General features: G+C 44.5%; 1 protein-coding gene across 7 annotated transcripts in view; it reads right to left on the bottom strand.

The window, feature by feature from the left end:
• LOC126984002 (protein sidekick-1-like) overlaps positions 1 to 21,656 on the bottom strand; it is a gene marked incomplete at its 3' end in the record, with an annotated part of 95,324 nt that extends 73,668 nt beyond the window's left edge. For 2 of the 7 annotated variants that reach the window (XM_050837300.1, XM_050837335.1), the window contains 5 exon segments: positions 859 to 977; positions 9,389 to 9,431; positions 11,977 to 12,129; positions 13,032 to 13,092; positions 21,520 to 21,656. In XM_050837300.1, coding sequence (XP_050693257.1) covers positions 859 to 977; positions 9,389 to 9,431; positions 11,977 to 12,129; positions 13,032 to 13,068 — 352 coding nt within the window. 7 annotated transcript variants of the gene reach the window in all.

Genomic DNA, 21,656 nt, shown 5'->3' with positions numbered 1-21,656 from the left:
CATGAACTCAAGCCCTGAGAGATGAAATAGCCTGGCCACCCGGAGCCTAACATTAAAAGTCTTAAAGCAGATTGGCTTGGCCAACACTCACCTGTTGTATGGTGGTGTCAACATTTGTGCAGTGCAAATATTTTTATCTCTAAGTCACTTGTGCTCCCTTTCTTACATTATAGCTGTGAGACATGGATCGTGATTTGAAGATGCGATTTGATGACTTTCAGAATAAGTATCTACGAAGAAAAGTGAGGTATTACTGGAATGACTGTCAAATCTGCAAAATAATCTTAAGACTGAATCAAGGCCAAATTCCATAAATGCCTGCACCAGCTATATTGACACGTGGCACGCTACCCAGAAGTCAGCCTTGCTCTCTATGTTGTTTCTGTAAGAGACAACCCTGAGTGGATGATGCCAAAATGACACTGATAAAGCTCATGACGGGAAAGTCAATGGATCCTACCATGAGTTGCTTAGGGTCGGAGAGCGGCCTGCACAGAGACTTGCTTGGGGGATGGGTGAGGCAAAGCCCCTCCCAGGCTATGCCACCACTGATTAATGGATTCATTTACTGTTCCTTTGGTTGTCTACTTTAACAAAGTAGATCATTATTTCGGCCACTTCTCTGTTGTTGGTTATTTTCCGATACTTGTTTCACCACCGACTGCCTCTTTTATCCCAAAGAAAAAAAAAACGTCAAGGCCTTGGGCTGGTTCACTTCCTGCACGCCACATATGCGTAGTGGCGCCACACATGGTAGTTGCCTCAGCCACTAGCGTCAGCGACTCTCCTTGTCACTGGTCATTTTACCCTCACTCTCCTATAGTAATTCATCACGGGCGTCGTGAATGAGACTCTCACCTGATGCATTGGGTGACTCTCTTTTCATCTTGTATTTTTTTATCGTAGATCCGTTGACTCGTGAGTGAAGAGAGGGTGACCAAGAAGAAGAGAGGCCATTGCGATGAGTCGATGTATATCTAAAAGAAAGAAAACGCAAAGTACTTCAGTTAACTGGATCATTGTGGATGAACACACACACACACACACACACACACACACACACACACAACTTCAACTCCACCATCGGCCCGCCAAAAACTGAGAAAGAAAATGCAAAGTAATCAGCTGCTGTATTGTTCTGTATGGATGGTGGGGACACACATACAACCTGGGCCTGGGCGAACAGTCGGACTCCAAGCCACGCCACTCGTCTGTCACCTCCTGCGGGGCGAAGACGACAAAATAAACAAATGAATAAAATTAAATAAAAAAATAGAAAGAAAGTGTAACTATCATTGCCAGACAATGTGTGTGTGTGTGTGTGTGTGTGTGTGTGTGTGTGTGTGTGTATTTACCTAGTTGTGATATACAGCAAGTGAGCTACGCTCGTATGATCCCGTCTCTGAGTCTCAATTGGTCAAATTTCACTTTAAACTCGTTTATGTTTCTGGATTGAACAGCATCTCTGTCTAGGCTGTTCCACTGGTTGATGCATCTATTGGGGAAGCTGTATTTATTTACATATTTCAAGCATCTTGTCTTTCTCTGCTTCCTTTTGTGTCCTCTGGTTGCTCTCCCATACCATACAAACAGCTCCTCTCTATTGATTTTACCTATTCCTTTCATGACCCTGAAAACTGCAATCATATCACTTCTCTCTCTCCTCTTTCTTTTAGGAATGGTAGTACCAACTTTTCCAATCATTCTTGGTACGTTAAGCCCGCCAAGCTAGGGACCATCTTGGTGGCTGCTTTCTGGATTCTTTCGATCTTGTGTATGTGCTTCTTTGTGTGTGGGGACCATCTTACTGCTGCATATTCCGGTCTTGGACGAATCATAGCTACTATCAGTTTCGTCATCATCTTTTCATCCATAAAGTGAAATGCCATTCTTATATTCGTCAACAACTTATGTTTCTCCAACAATCTTGTTAATGTGTTTTTCTGGTGACAGATTGCCCTGGATCAACACTCCCAGGTGTTTTTCCCCTTTTGTCTTTTGAATATTTTCCCTTCCCATCGAATAGTCCCATGTCGGCCTTTTAGTACTGGTGCCCACTTCTAATACCTTGCATTTCTTTGCATTAAATTTAATTTCCCACTCCTAGCTCCATTCATAAATTCTGTCGAGATCATCCTGCAGCCTTTTGCAGTCCTCCTCTGTTTTCATTTCTTTCATAATTTTTTGCATCATCTGCAAACAGGCTGCCATGACTGTTTGTCCCTTCCACCACCCCGTTGATGTAAATCAGAAACATTCATGGTGCCAGTACTCAGCCCTGTGGAACTCCACTTGTTACCGCCCTCCACGCTGACATGCTGGCTTTTATTACAGTCGTCAGCTGTCGGTCTTTTAGGAAGTTTCTCGCCCACTCCAGGAGTTCCCCTTATAGGCCTCCTATCCTATATGACTTAACTTCCAAAACAGCCGCTTGTGAGGTACCTTGTCGAAGACTTTCTCTAGAACAGCGATTCTTAACCTGGGGGTCGTGACCCCCTGGGGTGTCGTTTGGGGTTTCTCGAGGGGTCCGGACGGTTTGAGAGAAAATAATTTATTTCATGTATGTGAAGTTGTCAGCTGCTGAAAACATCAACCACAATCAGTCAGTCGGCCAGATCATATCAAGGGGGGGGGGGGGGCGGTAATGTGGTTCCCTCCTGCTGTGATTCCCAAGGCGCTTTGCGTTCCAGTTTCATACAACGAGGGGAAGAAGTAAGTTGTTTCGAGGGATATTGGATTTTATTCGTATGGTGTAAGCTTTTCTGCATGCCATGCCGTATCTACAACTTCTTTAATGAACTGTAAGTGTGTTTATAAGTGTAAAGACCTTTACAATCTGTAATAAGCTGCTACGCTGCCCACAACTCGAACTCTTTCACGAGGAGGGTATCAGTAGGCTACATCTCTCCTACCGAAATTGACCTCTCTTTCGGCCACTCCTCTGAGTTTCTGTTGGAGCAGCGAATACCGTTTTTTTTTTTTTTTTTTCATTAGTTTCCTTTTTCTTATTTGTATTACCCTTATGCTGTCTCCTCTGCTTTAAAAAAAAGAATAAAAAATAAAATAAATTAGCCAACGAAGTAGTCAAGTGAAATACTTTACAATTTTACTGCATACACTAGCTTATAATTTTGAAGTTAGGAAGACCAAGTTATTATTTTGCACTTGAGAATACTAGGCTATTATTTTGCATTAAGGAACAGTGGGCTATTGTTTTGCATTTAGGAATACTAGGCTATTATTATACATTTCAGAACGCTAGGGTGTTATTTTGCATTTAGAAATACTTGACTATTATTTTGCATGTAGGAAAACTAGGAAATTATTTTGTAGTGACTTTGTTTTCTTAAGAGATAATAATATACATCGTGAACAATTTTATTTATCAACGATGCGTTTTTAATTGATACTGTGTTATATTGGCTATCATCTGGCTCAATTTATAAGTGTTTCTAAGTGGAAAAAGCTTGATGGTCTGTACTACGCTGCTAATAAACCAATGAAGTGGTAAAGTGAAATACGTTACAACATTGATATTGTATAATACGATATTGTTTTGTATTTAGGGATGTTCAGCTAATAATATTTTCTAGTGACAAATTAAGGATCCATCCACAACCTCTCCCACTTCTATTTCCTTCCCATCTTCCTGTTTTGCTAGCTGGTTTCTTATATTCTCCTCGTATCCACGAGTTTCAGAAATGATTTTTTTTTCTTTGCAGATACACTGCTGTTTCTTGTTCGCAGTATGTCTACCAAGAAGCGTACATACAATGAAGCCTTTCTCCAGCTGGGTTTCACAAGTCTCGTTCAGAACTCTGTGATCAAGCCACAATGCGTTGTTTGCACCAAGGATTTGAGTCATGAAAGTATGAAGCCAAGCAAACTGAAGGTTCATTTTGAGTCTTGCCATAGTCAACTGGTGGACAAAAACTTGGACTACTTCAAGCGAAATGAAGCTGCTCTGGAGGCCAGTCGCATCGATCCCACTGGTCGCTTCGCTCATCAGAATAAAGCAGCGCTGGAGGCTTCATACAGAATTGCTCTAAAAATCGCGCAGACCAAGAAGCCTCATACCATTGGTGAAAATCTGATTAAGCCTTGCATTCTGGAACCAACGAAGGTGATTTTTGGAGAACAGCAGGCACACAAGTTGAGGGCAATTTCCCTTTCGAATGATACAATCAAAAGTGGGATCTTGGACATGAGTGAGGATATTCTCCTGCAAGTGGTGAGTGCTGTGAAGAGTAATCTTGTTTATTCCTTGCAGCTGGATGAGTCGACAGATGTTGCCTCATGTTCCCAACTTATTGTTTATGTTCGCTACCTTGAAAAGGAAGTTATGAAGGATGAGTACTTGTTCTCTGAGCCAGTGCCCACAACAACTTGTGGAGAGGATATTTTCAAAATCCTAGAAGCCTTTCTCCTTAAACATGGGCTGAGTTGGGAAACACTTGTCAGTCTGTGTACAGATGGGGCTCCTTCCATGATTGGTTACAAATCCGGCTTCAAGGCCTTCGTGAAGAATGTCGCTCCGCATGTCTCCTTCACTCATTGCATGATTCATCTTTATGCTTTGGCGATTAAGACTCTCCCACCAGGAGTTCAAGAAGTGCTCACAGACGTTGTGAAGATTGTCAACCATATCCGAGGGAGCGCAACAACTTCAAGGATTTTTAAAGTGCTTTGTGAAGAAATTGCCTCTGACTTCTCTGTTCTCCTGTTTCACACGGAGGTACGTTTGCTCTCGCGTGGCAAAGTTCTGAATCGTGTGCTGCAACTTCGAGAGGAAATAACGATGCTGTTGCAACAAGGTCGTACCTCTAAAGAAAATCTTCTTCATGAGATGATGCAAGATGACTGTGCGGTGGTGGTAAAACTGGCAGCATTGAATACCGAGGAAAAATAAAGTTGTTAAATTAGATCGCAACGCACTGGCTTTCAGTTACTAATTTATCATCGCTGTCAGTTAAGGGTCCAATCTCTCTCTCTCTCTCTCTCTCTCTCTCTCTCTCTCTCTCTCTCACACACACACACACACACACTCACTCTCTCTCTCTCTCTCTCACACACACACACACACACACACACACACACACACACACACATTCTCTCTCTCTCTCTCTCTCTCTCTCTCTCTCTCTCTCTCTCTCTCTCTCTCTCTCTCTCTCTCCCGGCACCTCCACACGGCACCCCCCCCTCCACCTCAAGCACCGTTCACCAACCCTTCCATAGATATGTCAGACTCGCCTTTATGTACTTTTATTTTTCTTTAATGAATTTGCTTTCAAATGTATCTGTAAATTGTATGTTTTCAGCCTTACCGCTGCCAAACCTTAATGCATAAACAGTATATTATTATAAATATTATTATTATAATTATTAAACACACACACACACACACACACACACACACACACAGCCTGAAGTCTGGCAGTACAGAGCTTTAACCGACTAAACTATTGGTTTGTCGTGTTGTTGTTTTTTGTTGTTTTTTACAGCAGAGGAGTCAGCTCAAGGCCATAAGAAAGGAAACAAACGTGAAAAAAAAGCCCGCTACTCACTGCTCCTAAAAAGAGTTAGAGGAGTGGCCGAAAGATAGGTCAATTTCGGGAGGAGAGGTGTCCTGATACACTCCTCTTAAAAGAGTTCAAGTCGTAGGCAGGAGGAAATACAGATGAAGGAAGATTGCTCCAGAGTTTACCAGCGTGAGGGATGAAAAAGTGAAGATGCTGGTTAACTCTTGGGTAAGGATTTGAACAGCAAAGAGGTGAGCTTGAGTAGAAAGTCGTGTGTGGCGATGTCGCGGGAGGGGGGTGGGGGGGGGGTGGGGGGGGGGGCAGGCATGCAGTTAGCAAGTTGAGAAGAGCAGTCAGCATGAACATATCAATAGAAGATAGAAAGAGAGGCAACGTGGCGGTGAAATTTAAGAGGTAGAAGACTATCAGTAAGAAGAGAAGTGCTGATGAGATGAAGAGCCTTAGACTCCACTCTATCCAAGAGAGCTGTGTGAGTGGAGGCCCCCCCACACATGAGATGCATACTCCATACGAGGGCGGACAAGGCCCCTGTAAATGGATAGCAACTGTGCGGGGGAGAAGAAATGGCGGAGACGGTACAGAACGCCCAGCCTCGAGGAAGCTGATTTAGTAAGAAAAGAGATATGAAGTTTCCAGTTGAGATTTTGAGTTAAGGATAGACCGGGGATGTTTAGTGTTGAAGAAGGTGATAGCTGAGTGTTGTCAAAGAGTAGAAGATAGTTGTTTAGAAGACTGTGTCGAGTGGATAGGTGGAGAAACTGTGTTTTTGAGGGATTGAAGGACACCAGGTTCTTCTTGCCCCAATCGGAAATAATAGTAAGGTCTAAGGCTAAGCGTTCTGCCACCTCCAGCCTGGAATCATTTAGTTCCTGTTGGGTGGGTCTTCTATTAAAATAATTTGAGTAATGCAGAGTAGAGTCATCGGCGTAGGAACGGATCGGACAGTTCGTTTTGGAAAGAAGATCATCAATGAACAACAGAAAGAGTGATAGAGAGGACAGAACATTGCGGAACACCACTAATAATAGATTTAGGGGAAGAACAGTGACCGTCTACCACAGCAGAAATAGAACGGTCAAAGAGGAAACTTGGGATAAAGGTACAGAGAGAAGGATAGAAACCGTAGGAGGGTAGTTTGGAAAGCAAAGATATGTGCCAGACCCTATCAAAAGGCTTTTGATATGTCCAGCGCAATAGTAAAGGTCTCACCGAAACGGCTAGGAGAGGATGACCAAGAGTCAGTTAGGAAGTCAAGGAGATCACCAGTAGAACGCCCCCTGCGGAACCCATACTGGCGATCAGATAGAAGATCAGAAGTGGAAAGGTGCTTTTGAATCTTCCGGTTAAGGATTGATTCAAAACCTTTAGATAGACAAGAAAGCAAAGCTATAGGACGGTAGATTGAGGGATTGGAACGGTCACCCTTCTTAGGCACACGCTGTATGAAGGCATACTTCCAGCAGGAAGGAAAGGTAGATGTTGACAGGCAGAGGCGAAAGAGTTTGACCAGGCAGGGTGTCAGCACGGAAGCACAGTTTTTAAGGACAATAGGAGACACTCCATCAGGTCCATAAGCCTTCTGAGGATTGAGGCCAGAGAGGGCATAGAAAACATCATTCTTAAGAATCTTAATAACAGGCATAAAGAAGTCAGAGGGGGGATGAGTAAGAGGAATATGCGCAGAATCGCCCAGAGTGGAGTTTTTAGAGAAAGTTTGAGAGAATAGTTCAGCCTTAGAGACAGATGAGACGGCGGTGCTGCCGTCAGGACTAAGGAGAGGAGGGGAAGATGAAAAAGTGAAGTTGGAGGAGATGTTTTTGGCTAGATGCCAGAAGTCACGGGAAGAATTAGAAAAGCAAGGTTTTGGCATTTTCTATCAATGAAGGGAGTTTTTGGTAAGTCGGAGAATAGATTTGGCACGATTCCGGGCAGAAATGTAAAGATCATGGTTAGCGGGAGTTCGAAGGTTCTGGTACCTTTTGTGAGCTGCCTCTCTATCTTCGACAGCACGATAACAAGCGCGATTAAACCAAGGCTTTTTAGCATGAGGAGTAGAGAAAGTACGTGAAATGTGTGCCTCCATTCCAGAGACAATCACCTCTGTGATGCGCTGGGCACACACAGAGGGGTCTCTATCCTGGAAGCAGTAATCATTCCACGGGAAATCGGAAAAGTACATCCTCAGGTCGTCCCATCGTGCTGAAGCAAAATGCCAGAAGCATCGCCTCTTCGGTGGGTCCAGAGGGTGTACAGGATACATAAATAAGGTTGTGACCGGAGGAGCCCAACGGAGAAAACAATTTGACAGAGTAAGCAGAAGGGTTAGAGGTAAGGAAAAGGTCTAGTGTGTTGGGCCGGTGTCCAAGACGGTCGGGAATACGTGTAGGGTGCTGAACCAACTGCTCTAGGTCATTGAGGAGAGTAAAGTTGTAGGCTTGTTCACCAGGCTGGTCAGTGAAAGAGGATGAAAGCCAAAGCTGGTGGTGAACATTGAACTCTCCCAAGATGGAGATTTCAGCGAAAGGAGAGTGGGTCAAGATGTGCTCCACTTTAGAGTTCAAGTAGTCAAAGAATTTTACATAGTAGAGTTAGGTAAGAGATAAACAGCACAGATGTATTTAGTAATAGAATGACAATGAAGTCTTAGCTAGATGGTGGAAAATTCTGAAGAGTCAAGGTCGTGGGCACGAGAGCAAGTGATGTCGTTGCGCACGTAGGCGCAACATCCAGCTTTAGATTGAAATTTAGGATAGAGATAGTAGGAGGGAACAGAATAGAGATTGCTGTCAGTAGCCTTAGAAACCTGTGTTTCGATGAGGAAGAAAAGGTGAGGTTTAGAGGAGGAGAGGTGGTGTTCCATAGAATGAAAATTAGAATGAAAACCGCAAATGTTGCAGAAATTGATAAGAAATAGGTTCGAGGAGTTATCGAGACACCTCTTCAGTCGGCAGCCAGAAGGGGAGCTCTCCCTGGGGGAATTTGCAGTCCCCCCCCCAGGCAGGGACTCCGAGGCATTGTTTTGGTACCCCATTTTGAATTTTGGGAAAATGTGTGCATGTTGTGCGAATGTAGTGTGGTGTGCATAGAGAGAGGATATGTCTTTGGAGAGCATGCTGAACTACTCTCTGGTGTTGATGAGACAAAAGGGAAACGGTTAGTGAGGACATGGGAAGGGTCTTTGAAGGGCTTCAGCGACCTCCTCACTTCCCATATATACCTCACCGGGAGTGGCTTGCGCCTGTTCGGTAGGTGTCTCCCTACCTACTCCAGTCGAGCGTGTGTGTGTTTGTGTGTGTGTGTGTGTGTGTGAGAGAGAGAGAGAGAGAGAGAGAGAGAGAGAGAGAGAGAGAGAGAGAGAGAGAATGTGTGTGTGTGTGTGTGTGTGTGTGTGATGGGTGTTCGTGAGAGAGAGAGAGAGAGAGAGAGAGAGAGAGAGAGAGAGAGAGAGAGAGAGAGAGAGAATATTGGTAACAACAACAATATAAAAGAATATAATGATAATGATCAAAGTAATAATAATAATAATAATAATAATAATAATAATAATAATAATAATAATAATAATAATAATAATAATAATATATGTAATACCGATAACATTAAAAATGGTAATAAATCATCAGAGAGAGAGAGAGAGAGAGAGAGAGAGAGAGAGAGAGAGAGAGAGCACTGGCAAATTAACCTAAATTATATTAACTCACCGAGTAGTAGATAAGGGAAAAAATGCATGCAAATGTTATTTATTTTTTGTGTATGTGATTGTGTGTGTGTGTGTGTGTGTGTGTGTGTGTGTGTGTGTGAGTGTGTGTGAATTAGAAAAGTGTTGGATCCAATAAAACAAAATTTACCTTGAAGATGATGAAGACGCCTCGAGCGCGATGACGAGGAACACTGCAAAAGAGAGAGAGAGAGAGAGAGAGAGAGAGAGAGAGAGAGAGAGAGAGAGAGAGAGAGAGAGAGAGAGAGAAAATGTTAGTCTTGTCCTAACATGTTCCCCTCGTCCCCTTTCCGTCCTCCAGCCTGAACACTTTTCCTATGATCTACGTCAGTGGTTCTTAACCTTTATACCAGAGGTGGGCGCGGTACTGAAAAATCAGTAGTGCGGTTGCGGTAGTGCGGTACTTTTTCCGGAGTAGTGCGGTTACGGTCCCATTTTTTTCTTTCCCAGTGCGGTACGCGGTGTGCGACGCTGCGGTAGCGGTAGTCAGCATTTTAAAAAAATACTTCAGTGCCTATCCTGGCTATCCAAACAAAGGAAACATGCTTAAAATAGTACAATTGCCATATTTTACAATAGATTTTCCCAAAATAAAAGCAATAATAAATCAAACAGCTACAAATGCACGTTTGGAATCAGTTTATTTAGTATTTATCATATTTTTTTATATAATAGAAAAAATATTTTCAGTTTCCTCAGACCTCAGCACTCCTCCCTTATATAAGAGGAGCGATGTATGGCACATGTTCCCTGGAAATTAACTAATAACTTGATACAAAAAATAAAGGAGGACTGGGGGAGGGAGAGAGGGAGGTAAGGGAGGAGGAAGGGGGGGACAGGGGAGTAGAGGACGGTAAGGGGAGGAGCGGGAGGGAAAGGAATGGGGAGGAGGGGGTGGGGCAGAGAAGGGCAGGGAGGGGGAGGGAAAGATATCTGTTTGGGACATGTCTTTTTTTTTTTGTGGTCAATACTGCAACTTTCCGAGGGAGGAGGGAGGGGACAGGGAAGTGGGAAGAGGAGAGATCAGCGTCATGTGAGAGAGGAGGAAGTGGGGGGTGGGAAGGAAGGAAGGAAGGAAGGAAGGAAGAGTGGTGCGACCTTAAATAACAGCTGCAGTAGCCAGGGAGGAAAGGTAGGGAGGATATGAGGGAGTGAAAGGGAAGGGGAGGCGGATAGGAAGGGGAAGAATTCTCCGGTGTTTGAGCGAAAACGAAAGATTACTAATATAGGACAGTCATGACGGGAACAGTGTGAAACATTATTCAAACCGTCAAACATAATAAGACAAAACATATAAACTGGTAATAGCGAGACATCGACCGTGGGAAAGCTCTAGTCTAAGCACTGGCATCTCAGGCCTCAGCGTAGCAAGCACGAGGTGTTTCCCTCTACGCCCCCCTTGCATCTATGATTAACATTTCCTCCCAGATTATAAAGAAAAATAAATAAAAAAATGCGTTTTTAGTCTTTTTATTGAGTATGAATTACCTAGTCATTAGTGAGATACTTGACACTGCTTCTTAACTACTAGATCTTGAATGCGTGGTTGAATGCCAGAGAGTGCACAGCTAAGTCCCCTTCAACGTACAGCCTGTTTCTGTATTTGGTGTTGACAGCAACGAGTGTGGAAAATGAAGCTTTACAAAGATACGTGGATCCGAACATAGTTAGATTCCGAAGAGCCTGAGGTGAGATCAGAGAGTAAACAGGAAGTACTTGACCCAGAACGTCTCAAGATCCAGATCTTTAAAGTCTTTCTTAGCTGTAGAGTTTAACTTTAACTCAAGAAACCTCTCTTGCACTTCATCCGAAACATGAGCTACTTCACATTGAAATGGGTTCCTGATTAATTTCCAGGTTTCACATTTTTCATCTATATCTGGGAAGTATCTGATGAATTATGTTTTTAAGTTAGTCAGATGAGTGATTATTTGTTTCTTAAACTCAGAATCAAGGTTACCGTGTTTGAGAGCAGAATCCAAGTTACTAAAACTGGCTGTATTGCCCTGCGAATTCGACACTTCCAGGGGTCGAGTTTGGCCATGAAGGTTGGAATGGTGTGGTGGTGCATGATGATGCTGATGTTTTTCCTTTGTAGTTTAGGGTTGAGAACATTTAACGCTTCGGAAATGTCCACCAAGTAAACTGGAGATAGCTGAAAGTCTTCAGACAGGACCTTGTAATTGAGATCTGCCTTCTGCTGCGAATATAGAAATATTGCTACTTCTTCAATAGACTATAGACAATAGACAATAGACTATAGAAAAAAGTTAATTGGAGAAATTCGTAGTTTTTTTCCAAGGGTTCGTGCCCCCCCTGGAAATTACTGACGCCCCCTTAGAGGGGCGCGCCCCCAGGTTAAGAACCACTGCTCTACGTGGTTCATTTATTGATACATTAAGCTACCTTTCTTCCTCTGCGGTCGGGTAGCTTATAGCAGCGTTCCTTTCCCTGAGCTCAGCGGCCATCACTGAGGTACAGACGGCCCAGTATGCCGCCGGCCCGTCTCCCTTCAACCGCGGAGGGGCTATGATCAAACGCGGACGATACACAACAATCGTGGAAGACTTGGGATTGACAGGGTAGTCGACCCCATCCTTTTGCTACTTTAATTAGTCAAGGGCAGGCCTATAAGATGTATTACGCATTCTTTCTTTTGCTAACCACTTTCCTAAACAATTTTAAGGTGGCATAAGCCTTCTGAGATATGAAACATACCATAAAAAAATCTCCGAGATAACAGCAGCCTCTTTTGGAGAGGGATGGCATCCACAGACCTTGATGCCAGCGAAACGCTTTCAGCAGGGAGGTGACCGAAGGAAGGAAGGATAAAAGCAAGAAAGAAGGAAGGAGGAAGGAACTGAAATGGAGCTAGTGAAGGGAGGAATGAATGAAGGGAAGGAGGGAAGGACTCAAGGGAGTGAAAGTAGGGAAGGAAGGAAGAAAGGGAAGAGAGGAGCGCAAGGAGAAAAAGAAGGAAGGAAGGGAATGTAGGGAGTAGGGAGTGAAGTAGGGATGAATTAAGTGGAAGGAGGGAAGGAAGGAACAAGGAGGAAGAAAAGGATTAAATGATAAATTAAGGAAAGAACTATCTGCTTTGGCGACGTGTGGTAGCTTGAGGGAATAGTTTTCAGTTGCCGCCAATAACAAAATATCACTAATTTGTTTTCATTTCCAGTTTCAACCATGAATGTTTTGTCCTGTTTACAAACATCAGCTTATCCACTACTTGCATGTGATTGGTTAAACGTCAGTGAATCCTTGCCTGGAGCATCACCGCGTAGCATGACTAAAAATTTAATGCCTCTCAGACACTTGGCCAACGGAAGGCCGAAGGGAAGAAGCTGACGCTTCGTGCATCGCCCACACGCAACTCCCTTGAACTGATTGTGGCAGGAGCACCCTTCAAGACATTCTAAGAGAGAGTTTTGAGCATACAGCCCCAGGCCAGTATTTATGGGGGAGGATTTGGCGTGAAGGCCCCCTAAATATTACTTGTTTTAAGATGGATGTTTGCCTGACTTGTACCTGACCCTTTACTGCTGAATAAGTTGAAAGGCATGGCTAAGCCTTGTAAGTGACCCTTCACTGCTTGATGGACTTGGCAAAGTCTCGTGCTCTCTGTTCCTAATGACCCCGCCCACTGAAACACCCGTGCCCCCTTGATGCCACCGATGCCTCCGTGAAGGCCTAACCCTGGCTACGTAACCCTGGCCACGCGCCCTGACGGCACCGCGGGCCAAGAGACGCTGCTGTCCAAGGACGAGACTCACACAGACACAGGAGCGGCACCAGACCCCTGCCAGCCATCGCTGCCCGGCTCGTCAGCACACTCTGAAAGACAAAAAAATGACACTTTATTTTCCTTCCTACAGTCAACGGCTGACCTTTTCTGGAGAGGAGGTGGTGAGAAAAAGCTGGGATCTCCTCTACATTACTCCCTGCCTGCCCCCCCCCCCCCCCCTTCCCTCCCCACTCCTTTGTCCTCCTCACCCTATTCTCCTATTCCCTCCTCCCTTCCTCTCTTTGTCATTGGTAGTTTCTTCCACCTTTCCTCTCCCTTCCATTCCAACCATCCCTACCTCTCCCCCTCCCTTCCGCTTCCACTCCTCCCCCTTGCCCGAACACTCCCGACGTCTTTGTTCACCATGTTGGTTGACCATTGAAGCAACATCTAATAAATAGACCTTGCGTTGAAGCAACTATTTCGTCCCTTGGTTATCAGCTCAGTATTGGGTTGCACGAAGCGACGGGGTCTCGCCCAAGGAGGCTTTGATACACGATCTGCTTGCTCTTGTCTACGACGATAGTGCCTATAGTGTGTTGTTGTTTTCAAGAGCTGACATATCAGTTTTATCTCTTGTTAAGCTTGAGTGTTTAGTCATAAAATTATAGGAAAATATGAAGGTGAAGGTGGGTGCATACGCTATAGCTGCGCGTGGCTGCGATGCTCATCTCCGAACCGTTGGTCCTCTGAGTTTGTGGTAGGAAAAAAAACATTACCCTGGGACAGGGGCCAACGTGAAATCTGGGATTGTCACAGGTCACCTTCCCGAGGTTTCCCCAGGTACCCAGTTATCGACCGGCCTGAAAGGGAGGATGAACAACTGGGTGAACTGCACGCGACCGCCTGGGCCGGGATTCGAACCCAGGTTCACGGAGTCTTAGCGAGACACTCTAACCACTGCTCCACGGAAGCGAGGAATTGCATTTAAACAGTGGCAGCGATCAAGAGGTGAGTTCGATAGAGTAATGTATAGAGAAAAGACGAAGGAAACTAAGAGGCAAGTTGCAGTAGCAAAGAATCAAGCTTGGGAGACGAGGAGTGAGGACTTTATCACAGCAGAAGGAAGCCAGAAGATGTCCAGAGTAGCTAAGCAGATGAGTGTGAGAAAAGACGAAAAGGAAGTACAGTCGGCTATAGAGAGTAGTGACACACTGTCCAGTAAGTTTCGTTCAGAAAGCGACATCTGGCAACCCCTCCACGCGACATGAAAATTATTATATCCTATTGAAATCGTACTGTTGTAGTGATCGGTGGTCACAGGTGCACTCTACATAATTTTAAGATAGATATTTATCAAAAGTGCCCGTCGCTAACGCTTAATAAATATTTTTTCTTTAGGCTCTGTCGCTACATTTTGACACGAGCTTTTAGTTTCGTTCAAATTTAGTCAAGAGCAACTCTAAGTTGTTTATCAAACTATGATACATTTAAAAATATGCTGCACTTATTAGGGGAGATTGTTATGCCTTTTAACTAAAAACAAAAGATCTTGTTCTTTATAATTTTTTTAATACGTAATAATAGGCTATAAACGTTCACATGATGGCGCCGTCGACCGCGGGCCTTGGCTAGAGCAGCGGTATTCTATCAAAGCCCTTATGTCCGCAGGCACTGCAGTTGAGCTGTCACGTCAGTGGCTGTGGAAACGTATAATTTTTAATACCTAAAAAAATAGGAGAGAGAGAGAGAGAGAGAGAGAGAGAGAGAGAGAGAGAGAGGGGCTGGGTGGGGACAGGAGACATATGTTCATCAGCGAAAAACGAAGGGGTCAGCTAGTCAGCGACGCCCCGAGATCAACACACACACACACACACACACACACACACACACACACACACACACACGTATTTATACTTTGATATTACGTAATCTTCACTGAGAAATTATTTTAGATTTTTAATGATCTCCTGAACTGTCTTTGAGGCTTTATAGTAACGGGAATTAAGGCTGCGAGTTAAACAGACCCTCAAGCCTATTTGCTGTTTGATGGTAAGGAGCGTTATTCTCACTCTAAGTCCTATCAAATAGTTAATTGATTTATCTACAATATATATTATTTAACTGGCTATCTTGATAACCTTTGTTTCATAATCTCTCAATATTTATTTTCTATGTTCAGGATTTTATCTCTAGCTAACATATTTTCTGTGTTAGAGACATGAACATTCTTGTGCTGTATCATCAATATATTCGCAACACGGAAAGTATTTTTGATCACGTTCCGCTTTGTACAGTCCTAACAGTATGTACCAATAACTAATACTTATCTTAAGTTTCCAATTCCAAGTTGTAATTAAAATTACCCTTTTTTTATTTCCAGGTATCAGTAGATGTTGCTTAGTGCAGTAACTTGGTGATGGTTAAAACTGGTTTGACTAAAGGTGCTGGGAAGATGGCCAGTAAAAAGCACCAGATTGCAACGTCCCACATCCCTGGGCTATTTCAAGGCGCTTAGCTAACAGACTGGAACAAATGCATCATTTGCCAAACAGTCAAGGACGACAATTTGCAATGTCCAGCAGAATCAAGACGTACTGATCAAGGGGCCGGGTACATTACTTTCTCAGAGAACCTAGCCCGTTTTCATGAACTAGATAGTATTCCAGTGGCACTAGATATTCGACGACTTGATGAGGGCAATGGTGTTAAGGCTACCCTCTAAGAGCGACAGGCAAAATGGCACAAGTCTTGCTGTATCAAGTTCAGTACAACCAAGTTGCGACGAGCTGAAAAAAGAATGTCCAGACCGTAAAACAACTTCAACTAAGTTCACCTGAATGAGTATTAAAGAGGGGCAACAAAAAGGAAAGAAAATTATATTCTTTTTCTGTGACCTGCCATTATCAGCATCAGGTGCACTTCACAGAGCATCAACCTTTCGCCTAGATGCACGTGTTCTTAAGTGCGCATTAGATCTTCAAGATGAGAGACTTATTGCTAAGCTTAGCGCAGGAGACATGGTTGCACAAGATGCATTGTACCATTCTCGTTGTTTGGCTGCACTGTACAAGAAAGCTTCCACTGCTGAACATGCTGAAGTCCAGCAGGGAGAAGATGAAACTGCTAACATCACTCATGGACTTGTCCTAGCTGAGCTGATTATATACATTGAGGAAGCCAAGAAAGATGAAGCTGTCTCACCAGTGTTTAAGTTAGCAGATCTTTATCGACTTTATTCCACGAGACTGGAAAAAGCTAATCGTCTCACAGAGCAGCCGTGTGAACTCGACACATCTAAAAAAAAAGAATCCTTGCCAACTTTCCAGATCTTAGAGCCTATAAAGAGGGACGAGATGTCCTGGTAGCCTTCGACGAAGACATAGGCAGCGCTCTCTCCAAGGTATGTGAGAAACAATATGTTGAAGCAATAACTCTTGCAAGGGCAGCATAGATTGTCCGTCGGGACATGCTAGAGAAGAACGCTTCATTCAGGGGTTCATTTGGCAAAAAATGACAGGAACAGTCTGTGCCACAGACACTGCTGGCCTCAGTGGCCATAATCAACGAGGGTCCAAGCATAAAGTCCTTCTGGTACTGTCCTCAGTCAAGCAAGCCTCAGTGTGGCACAGTTGCTTCAGTTCAACAGCTCTATTCGTCGTCGAAGTGGAAGCAGTGGATTCCGTCACAACAAGGCAAGAAAAACACCACTGCCTATCTGTGTTGGTGTAGCAATCAATGAGAAAACACGCAAGCGAAAACTTGTGGACAAACTGTTTGAACTTTGAATGTCTCATATGATCGTGTAATGGAAATACCCACAGAACAAGGAAACCGTGCCTGTAAACGGTACAAGCAGAAAAAGACAGTCTGCCCTCACAAACTTCGACTAGGGTCAAACACCAAAGGAGCCATTGAAAACTTTGACCACAATCCCAGCTCTACTACAGCCACATATTCCTTTCATGTAACTCCTTGTTCCAGCATGACAGAGAACAATCCAGGAATAGTTCGCCATGATTTATACCCACTTGAAGAGTCAGCTTCCAAGAAAGTATCAGACCTACCAGACTCCTACACTAGTGTACCAGTAACACTTGCTTGTGCTGAATGCACTTCTGAACGAGCAGAAGTTTGAATTTTTTGTGTAATTTTGTTTTCAACAATGACACATTGGCGTGAATAACTCTGTTAGTACATAACTTACTTTCATATTGAATATTTCATAAATCTGAAAGAGTTTTATCCACTTTAAACATGTTATGCTGAAGAAATGACCCTGACTTAAATCATATATATGTTTTACTGGCGGCCATATTGGAAAATGGCTGCCGCCGACTGTCTGGTGCCGGATCCAAAGAGAAGCTTGCTTACCGACATCGGTATTGTTACCGAGCGTTTGCCCGGACGACATCGCTAAATTCAGATCCAAAGAGGAGACTTAACGATATCGCTCGGGCCTTGCTACTGCAGAAAGCCAACTGGTTGGGTAAGCGCAACGATGATGTCATCAGACTCGACAGCCAATCACAGCAATTCTTTGAAAAAATTCAGCCAATCATACGGCTGCTCCACTCAGCTATGGCGGCCAAAGTTGCCAGATTGTCGTACTCACCCGCTTATATTTCCGCCTTCCTACCCCAAAACGGTCTTCTGGGCTGCAATAACGAAACTCATTTATAGTTATCGTTAAAAGAGTTAGCTCCTAATATTTCTTGGCAATAGTTAGAAACCGGTAAATACTATGCTCTGAGTACGATAACCCTCACATTACACACGGCAGGAAAGTACTTTTACCCAGAAAATGGTTGAACCACTGAGGAAAATGCGGCGGCCGAGGTCCAGTGAGTCTGAGCTGCTGACAATGGTTGAGGAAGTGGAGAAGAGAGAGGCAGTCATCATCGGGAAACATGACTACGGGGTATAACGGGAGAAGCAGCAGCCTATAGCTTGGCAGCAAGTCGTCCTCAGCCTCTTATGGTTGCCGATTTCCGACACAAAAACTCTCTCCTGGGCCCCGATAACTGGATTCATATATTGTTATAGTCATAATGATTAATTATATTAGTGCTTCTGGGCAATAGCTAAGGGTCAGAAACCGGTAAATACGACAATCTGACAATGGTGCCTAGAGATGCCAGATTTTCTTGTGACACTTTCTGTACCGGAGTGGAGGTAAGCAGCAGCGAGGCAGCGTTTGTGTTGATATTTTAGTCGTGTGCAGTGTGTACAGATCGTCATTTTATAATTGAATTTGCACTGTGTATTCTGAAACCTATATTTAATGCTAAAAAATCATAAATAAGTTTATCAGGATGAACTTCGCTACATTTACGAGTGATCTGGGGCTCTCGTTAAGTTAACCACGCTGTGACGTCATAGTTTAGCTTCTTGGAGGCCATTAACGAATGTTTACATCGGTATCTCAGTTAGCTTGGATCCAGCGCCTGGGCAGAGTTCGAGATGGCCCCATATCTGAAAATCTGTATAAGGGTCTAGTCTAACATCCTGCCAAATGTGCATGCCGTGCACAAGACGTGATAGCAAGGTTTCAAACTATTTTGTTAGCATCAACCAGAAACGCTTGTTGCATGCCGTGCACAAGACGTGATAGCAAGACTTCAAACTGTTATGTTAGCAAGAACCAGGAACGCGTGCCGTATGCCATGCACAAGACGTGATAGCAAGGCTTCAAACTGTTATGTTAGCAAGAACCAGGAACGCGTGCTGTATGCCGTGCACAAGACGTGATAGCAAGGTTCAGAACTGTTTATGTTTACTTTTGCCTTAAACATCTACGAAAGCCTTTGACAGAGTCAGGAACAAAGTCTTACAGTACTTAAGATACTCGATATGTTCACCAAACAACCCACCGTAATCTTTCAAAGAACTCTCTTTATTCCTCGATAACACACAACACAGCTGTCCCCTTCTACATTAAACATTATTGGTCTCTCCTTAACTTTAAATCTTAACTGGTTATATAATTTAGCATTTCTTGAAAAATCAGCTTCCTTGAGGGTAAGCGTTCTGTATGGTCTCCAGCTGTTATTTTTACCCTCACAGATGCTAACCGTACCTTGTCCTCTCCTTTAATGGAGTAAGCATCCCATGTGTGAGGGTGCTCCACACATATCTTTTTTCAGAGAGGAGAGTCAAAGGCTTTTCGTGTTGTCAGCTCCCTTCCTCTTAAATGACCGTCTTCTGCTTCTTAAGTTCCACCACAGTTGCTGCCTCTCATTAAATCTTCTATCCATAGTTCCATGCCATTTATTATTCAGAACTTACTAATTGCGCCTCCGTGATGTCGTGTTTAGCGCGATTAGCTACGAATCCGGGTTCGAATCCCAGTCCGGGCAGTCGGCCTGCAAGTCACCCAGCTGTTCATCCTCCCTTTCGGGCTGGTCGGTCCATGGGTGGGTACCCGAGGAAGGTACACTGTGGCAATTCAGATATCACGCTGGCCCTGTGCCATTGCGACGGAGATGAGCACCACGGCCACGGGCAGCTATAGCGCATGCCCCCAACTTTATCTTCCTTGTGCAACCCCACTGCAAGCGACTTTCCACCCTAGTTCACCCAATCCCCATTCTGTTCAAAGTAATTATGCATGAGTTAACCATTATCTTCATTCTTTTAGCCTCTTCCCTTGTAAACGACAGAGCATCCTTCCTTCGTCAGTATTTCCTCCTCTATGATTTGAACACTATCAAGACGGGAAGCATAAAGACTCCTCTCTATCCAAAACTGATCCTTCTATTTTGTCTACTCTCACTGTCCTCTGTATGCGAGGGCTTCTTCGTCATTTTTTTCGACATTGAACAGCCTACTATTTTGTAAGAAATATAACTAATGGGGGTGAGAGCTGTATACAACCACTCTTTTACAACAACAACGGTAATGGGGGCGTGTCCTGTACACAAACAAGAACAACAACGGTAATGGGGGCGTGGCCTGTACACAAACAAGAACAACAACGGTAATGGGGGCGTGGCCTGTACACAAACAAGAACAACAACGGTAATGGGGGCGTGGCCTGTACACAAACAAGAACAACAACGGAAATGGGGGCGTGGCCTGTACACAAACAAGAACAACAACGGAAATGGGGGCGTGGCCTGTACACAAACAAGAACAACAACGGAAATGGGGGCGTGGCCTGTGCACAAACAAGACCAACAACGGCCTGTGCACAAACAAGACCAACAACGGTAATGGGGGCGTGGGGTGTGCACAAAAAACGGTATTGGGGGCGTGGCCTGTGCACAAATATGAACGGTAATGGGGGCGTGGCTTGTGCACAAAAAAAAGAACGGTAATGGGGGCATGGCATGTGCACAAAGAAACAACAGCAACGGTAATGGGGGCATGGATTGTGCACACATATGAACAACGGTAATGGGGGCGTGGTCTGTGCACAAATATGAACAACAACGGTAATGGGGGCGTGGTCTGTGCACAAATATGAACAACGGTAATGAGGGCGTGGTCTGTGCACAAATATGAACAACGGTAATGGGGGCGTGGCCTGAGCACAAAAAGAACAACAACGGTAATGGGGGCTTGGCCTGTGCACAAAAAGAACAACAACGGTAATGGGGGCTTGGCCTGTGCACAAATATGAACAACAACGGTAATGGGGGCTTGGCCTGTGCACAAATATGAACAACAACGGTAATGGGGGCGTGGTCTGTGCACAAATATGAACAACAACGGTAATGGGGGCGTGGTCTGTGCACAAATATGAACAACGGTAATGGGGGCGTGGTCTGTGCACAAATATGAACAACGGTAATGGGGGCTTGGCCTGTGCACAAAAAGAACAACAACGGTAATGGGGGCTTGGCCTGTGCACAGAAAGAACAACAACGATAATAGGGGCTTGGCCTGTGCACAAAAAGAACAACAACGGTAATGGGGCCTTGGCCTGTGCACAAAAAGAACAACAACGGTAATGGGGACTTGGCCTGTGCACAAAAAGAACAACAACGGTAATGGGGGCGTGGCCTGTGCACAAAAAGAACAACAACGGTAATGGGGGCGTGACCTGTGCACAAAAAGAACAACAACGGTAATGGGGGCGTGGCCTGTGTACAAAAAAGAACAACAACGGTAATGGGGGCTTGGCCTGTACACAAAAAAGAACAACAACGGTAATGGGGGCGTGACCTGTGCACAAAAAAGAACAACAACGGTAATGGGGGCGTGGCCTGTACACAAAAAAGAACAACAACGGTAATGGGGGCTTGGCCTGTGCACAAAAAAGAACAACAACGGTAATGGGGGCGTGGCCTGTGCACAAAAAAGAACAACAACGGTAATAGGGGCGTGGCCTGTGCATAAAAAAGAACAATAACAGTAATGGGGGCGTGGCCTGTGCACAAAAAAGAACAACAACAGTAATGGGGGCGTGGCCTGTGCACAGAAAAGAACAACAACGGTAATAGGGGCGTGGCCTGTACACAAACAAGAACAACAACGGTAATAGGGGCGTGGCCTGTACACAAACAAGAACAACAACAGGAACAGATGTTTACCTTGCGGCTCTGCACGACTCAGTCTTTGCCTTTGGGGCGCGGCAGAAGGAGTGTGGATGGGCGCACGTCGACTTCGGTGTCCTGCAGAAAGGCGACTACGTGGCAGGGCCGTCCCGGGAGACCATGCACCAGCGGAT

The sequence above is a fragment of the Eriocheir sinensis genome, chromosome 5 (assembly GCF_024679095.1).
Source record: "Eriocheir sinensis breed Jianghai 21 chromosome 5, ASM2467909v1, whole genome shotgun sequence".
Taxonomy (NCBI): domain Eukaryota; kingdom Metazoa; phylum Arthropoda; class Malacostraca; order Decapoda; family Varunidae; genus Eriocheir; species Eriocheir sinensis.
The sequence above is the reverse complement of the archived record's forward strand: the minus strand, read 5'-3'. Positions and strand labels throughout refer to the sequence as shown.